This window comes from Asparagus officinalis, chromosome 9, assembly GCF_001876935.1.
Source record: "Asparagus officinalis chromosome 9, Aspof.V1, whole genome shotgun sequence".
In the NCBI taxonomy this organism is placed as follows: Eukaryota; Viridiplantae; Streptophyta; class Magnoliopsida; order Asparagales; family Asparagaceae; genus Asparagus; species Asparagus officinalis.
In genome coordinates, this window is record NC_033802.1 from 14713023 (window position 1) to 14719135 (window position 6113).

The 6113-nt window shown below is 34.0% G+C and overlaps 1 protein-coding gene across 1 annotated transcript in view; it reads right to left on the bottom strand.

The window, feature by feature from the left end:
• LOC109824777 (exocyst complex component 5-like) overlaps window positions 3183-6113 on the bottom strand; it is a 41733-nt gene continuing 38802 nt past the window's right edge. The window contains exons 22-24 of the mRNA XM_020391421.1: window positions 3972-4070; window positions 3795-3878; window positions 3183-3710 (exon numbers count right to left, since the gene is read on the bottom strand). Coding sequence (XP_020247010.1) covers window positions 3635-3710; window positions 3795-3878; window positions 3972-4070 — 259 coding nt within the window. The 3' untranslated portion in view covers window positions 3183-3634. The remainder of the gene's footprint in view (window positions 3711-3794; window positions 3879-3971; window positions 4071-6113) is intronic.

A 6113-nucleotide genomic window follows, 5' to 3' on the forward strand; every position in this document is an offset into this window, starting at 1 on the left:
CATATAAATTTAAAGAAATGCACCCCAAAGCCGCTAAATAAAATCATTTATATTTTTAGCAAAAAGTTTTATTGAGTGCATTCCCATTACATATTGTAGTGTTTTGTAATTTTATATTTTTTACTTCTAGTTAAATAGACACTTGTTATCCGCACCTTCCCCCCCCCACCCACCCCCACCCGCCCACCCTCCCCCATACCCCACAAAGGAAAATATTCTGAATCTGCATGTACTACACGCTAGTCTGATTTTACACATGCTCTTGGTTCTTAATGAAAGTTAAATACTTGCTGTTTGAAATAATGTATATTTGAATCTCGTGCCCTAAATTTAGACATTCATGGCAGGATGCTTGCTATTTAAGTTAATAAACCTGCAGCAAATATCAACTTTCTAGGTATAGTTATTTACATTTGCTCCTTAGGAGAATCCGTTGAGAATGGAAGCAAGATTTATGCTAACTCAAAACTTAATGAGGATGCACACCTACTCGAAGACAGTAAAGATTATTGAACTTAATTGCAGTGTTTAGAGTAATAACATGATCTGTTTTTTGTACAAAATATTTGTTTTTCTTCTTAAATGCTGTTTTAAAGATATAGACGTACACATGAAAAAAATACACGAGTTGCTGAGTGCAATATTCTAATCCGTCCCAAGAGCCCCTTAATTTCACTTGAAAACAAGAAATGCTTCCAAAAAATGCAGATAAAAAAGAATACTTGAGGTTTTTAAATCATTGTTATCGTTATCATTAGTCATCACCATCATTTTTGGTTTTTGTATCTAAAAACTATTAGCACCATTCAAGAGTATAAAACTAGCAGGGTAGCAAATAGGCTGAATTACATGGTAATGGTAGTTATATATTTCAAATTTGGTTTTGTAAAATCATATGCTTTGGATTAGACAGTCGTATTAAAAATTGATCAATATTCTTATTCGGTTCTGAACAGGTCCATACATTCAGATAACTGTAACTCATATATGGTCGGTTTCAGTTGATCACAACTAAATCTAAATACATCCATTTGTGGCAAACTTGTGCATGACTGTTAGTGGTATATTGCCTACTAGTGACATGGTTGCAAACCTGTGCATGATTTAGAGTGTCGATTTTTCATTTCTATTGATCAGAGTCGGTATCCTATCAAAGGTTACATTTTAAAATAGGATTGACTCAGGGACTCTTGCATCTTCAAGTGTGTGTTTGGATTTCATTGGGGGTAGGGGAAGTTAAGGAAAAATAGGGGACAAAAGAGAAGGCAAGGCAATTCTCTTGGGAATGCTCCTTAACAAGTAAGCAAGTAAACTACCTTCTGGAAGCGAGGAATTTTTTTTAATATCCGTTCTAAATAAGGACTAGAAGAGCATAAAACAATACTTCCCTTGGTTCCAACAGTAAGGGGGATTTCTCTTTTATCATACGTTTTTTCAAGAAAGAATGGACAGATGGGATAGCGCTTTTTACAGCATCCAATCCTCAGATGGCATAATAGGGTTCCCGTCAAATCAGCTCTTACGGTGATCATATTCAGTGTAAAAGTCAGTGCTGCTTGATAGAAGACTGCTATTGAATTAGCTCTTGTGCACACAGACAAAGTAGCCAAAGCGGATTCAGAACAGGACTACTTTTTCTTCTCTTCCTGGTTTAGTGGTATGTGATCATGCCACACCATGCCCTGGCTTTCCCTCCGAAACTGAATCACAAGCTCGAAGCAGCCCCTGAGTGGGTGAATAGGTTCCCCTACATACCCTTCTCCCATATTCCCCTCTATCCAAACAGACCCTAGGGGCTGTTTGGATCTGTTTTTTGGATGGGTAAAAAGGGGGAAAGCTGCCAAAAAGCTGACATTTTTGGCAGCTTTACCCACTTTTACCCATCCAAAAAACAGATCCAAACGGGGCCTAAGTGCATGATGTGTTGGCAAACTTGAGAGCCATTCATATGTAACTGGTTGGTGATATGAAAGATAAACTACGTTTCATAGGCAACTGGTTGGGGATATAGTAGAGAAATACTGAAATATATATGTATCATTTATAAGCAATGATTGAAGCTTTACAAAGTTGAAAGTAGTAAGATCTGTGAGCTTGAAATAGAGACAAAGCACTTTCTACATCTTTCACCTTAATTTGTATAATAATAAATTTTCTGATAAGGGATAAGCTGTCAAATTGCTTGGCCTTTTACATATGTCTGTAATATTACCCTTCGATTTTCACACTTGATTTACCAAAAATGATATTCTCCACAACCTCTTCACGTAATAATCTCTTTTTTTTAGCTTCTAAGATTATTTGACAGTTATATGTCTTTATTTATTCATTTGTTTATTCATTCCTGGTGCATTGAAGTCTGAGTTTATCGTGTCTATGGATGGATCTTATTCTCAGATTATCTTTGCCATATTGCACATTGCTGGCTGGGTAACCGCATCTGAGTCTGCATCGAGAATCCAGTTAGGTCCTGTACAGCTTTTGTTGTATTCTGATTAGTTCAGGTTGTATTACAATACAAAGAGTGACACCGAAACAAAATTCTGATGTGTAAATCCTTCTCTCGGTTTTGGCAATATGCCTCACTTTTTCAGATACCGGAAATGTTGTGGTATAAATTGTTTCAGTTAAACTGCATCTTGGTTTTCCCATCAAATGTTTGTCTGGTAACTACATTGTGTTTCTATATGGTTAAATGTAAACTATTTACGTTGAATGTTTTTCTTGTGAAGTAATTATCCGCCTATAGTCACATGAATTTTTTGTCAGGAATCACGGGCTTAGGTTTAAGCTAATGGATAAAGTTTAACGTGGTCAGATAGTTGCATTTCCTTTTGCCAGCGGATATGCAAGAAACCCGATAAAAGCTTGACTTTGCTTGATCTCTCTGTTGCATTGCCTGCGACATTCCCATGACTTTTACTCTGCATGAGTTATAATCAAGTATTTCCTTTTTTTAGATGGTTAATCAAATGCCATCATTAAGACTAAGTGAATTCTCGACATATTTATCAGACGATAAATGCTTGATGCATGAAGATGCTCAGTTTACATGAGTTGTTTCACATATTTTCTCAGTTTACATGAGTTGTTTATCACATATTTTCTACAGTTGCTCCTTAGTCTTTACAGAATGATGATATGTTGCTAGTGCAAAACTTACTGAGCATTGCAAGTGTCAATAATCCCGCATATATCTCAACACATTCATCACATCCATGTTTTGAAAAACCCACAATCCTTCAACCATCATTGTGAAAGACTTAACAATATTCGCTTGTTTTGACGTGCATGTGAACAATATTCTTATGGTCTAGATCAACATGCAAGAAATCAGAAGCAAGTAATGGCCTCACAGCATATAAGCTAGTAAAATTAAATTTTCAATGAACAAAAACTGAAAAACTAATAATTTATGCAGCACTTTGCTGCAGCAAAGCTAGCTTGTCCGTGCAATACTTTCCAAGGGATTTGCTGAAACTATATACCAATCGAAATTTATTGCCGATTCTGGGCATCTAATTGGTCGGCACGAGTTATTTGCAAAAGTACTTGCTGCGAAACTAGGACAGTCCACTTTACTTGATCCAACGATGCTCTTGCTAGATCCTCCTTCAAATTGATTATCAGTTCTCTATGAATCAGACATTATGCTACTGAGTCTAGATGCAATTTTTGCAGATTTGTAGTCATCTCTAAGTTGAATAAACCTGGAATTTTGAGATCTATCAGTACATAAACCATGGCAATTTAAGATTTTAAATATTAACAAATATCAAGAAGCAGGAACGTACGTTAAAGCATCCTTCCGGATGCTTGGGTTTCCTTCGAACAAGGAAGCAAGGCTGTCAGGGGCAACAACAAAGACATTCGCCGCGCTGAAAAAAATATTTATTTAATCAACTCATTTACTCATCTGGGGGGGAGGGGGGGAATAAACACAATGAAAGAGCACATTTTCTACAACTTACATGCTCAGCAGTTCAATTTTTTCATCAACAGAAGGAGCATTGAAGCTGCGAACGAAGTCTCCATATTCGGTAATGTCTCGCTTTATCCTCAGTCCACCACTGCAGATAATCATAGTATCACAGAGTAAACCTTACGCTTTAAATTGACGGTGAATCTCATGTTATTAATTTTGATTTATTACAGTCAATACATTATTCTAAGCACTGCGTTGAAGTAATAAAGAAATATCTATTCTCTTAGACAGCCAAAATTTGGTGGAAAGTGTCCTATTAAATGCCGCGAATCTAAAGTTACTTTAAAACTAGTTCCTTAAATCAAGAGTAAAACTAAGGAATCAGAGGGAGTAATTTAAAACAACTTATGATAATTTGGGATCTAGTATCAACTTCAATGACTTTAAGTGACTAAATTTGTCTCCATTTACTATTTTCTCTCTTGGTTCGAGAGACTAATTTTAAAATAACTTAAGATTTGATGGACTTAATCACAATTTCAATGATTTGAGGGACTAATTTCAAAATAGCTTAAGATTTGAAGGACTTAATAGCAATTTTCATGGTTTTGGTAACTAATTACAAAATATGAAAAAATTTAGGGACCAACAAAAAGAACTACTCAATTATTTTTCGAGCCACAGTTTTCATGTGGATTGCTTGATGGCTTAGTTTCTCAAAAGAAAAGGGTTAAGTCTCGGGTTCCGAACTCGGGTGACTTGTTTAGGCGAAGAAAAACATTAGGTCATTCGAGTGCTGCTATAATAAATCAGTTCGGTCACTTCACCCAATTATTAAACGGGTTGGGTTCATGTCAGTCGTAAATGGATCGGGTCAAGTTTGACCCGACCCTAGATGACCTGACCGAATCCGTTTGCCACCCCTAAGCCAAATACTGTTTTTTTATTTCCAAAAACAAAACTCAAGAGACTAAAAGCAATAAGAATGTTGCAAAAGCAGATATGTACTAATAACATGACATCATATATCTAATCCAATACTATTCAAAAATTTTATCCTATGTTAAAAATTTTCTTTTCCTAAAATGTCCTTTAGATTACATCCAAAACACCAAAATGCCCTCATTCAAACTCATTCAGATAGCCAAGTAATCCATTCGTTCAAATATTGTAATATTAAATAATAAAAATAAAATAATATTATTATTACCATTATTATATACTGTATATTATATTCTATTCTATTATCATTATTATATATTATAATATATATCCTCATCCATATTCTCATTCAAATTATAATAATCTTTTAATTAACATAATAGTATTAATTGGTATTATATATATATATATATTTATATTTATATTTATATTTATGGTATGTACTATTATCTTGATATATATCATGATATAATTATATGCATGAGCTACAATGCATATATATATCTTTATGGTATGTACTATTATCTTGATATATATCATGATATAATTATATGCATGAGCTACAATGCACATTTACTAATGGCTTGCCCTGCAACCATGTTGTATCCCACTTCGGCAAATTTCTATATGTTTGCCTTTTCAAATTCCATAACTAATAGAAAACCTCAAACTCTCGAACCCCCACCTAATTCTCCACCCTTTCTTTCTCTCTATCTAATAAATACTATTCTAAAATGGTGTCTAATGTTACACTTTTTCCCAAAATGCCCTCCAGATACCAAAATGCCCTCATTCAAACTGTCACTCAAATAACCAAGTCATTTGTTCATTCAAATATTTTAATATTTATTATTATTATTATTATATATTGTATATTATATATTATATTCTATTATAACTATTATATATTATAATATACTCATCCAAATTCCATTCAAATTCTAATTAATATAACAGTGTTAATTAGTATTGATATACATGGTATCTACTATGTTATTTTATTGTTGATATACATGGTATGTACTATGTTATTTTATTGCACATCATGAAGTTATTATATATAATGAGCTACAGTGCACATTTACTAATGGCACGGCTTGCAACCACGTTGTATATGTTTGGAAAATTTCTATATGCTTGCATTTTCAAATTCCATAAAACTAACAAAAAAACCTCAAACTCTAAAACCCCCATCTATTCCACAGCCTCTCTTCCTCTCTCTACATTTCACTAATTGTCACCCCCT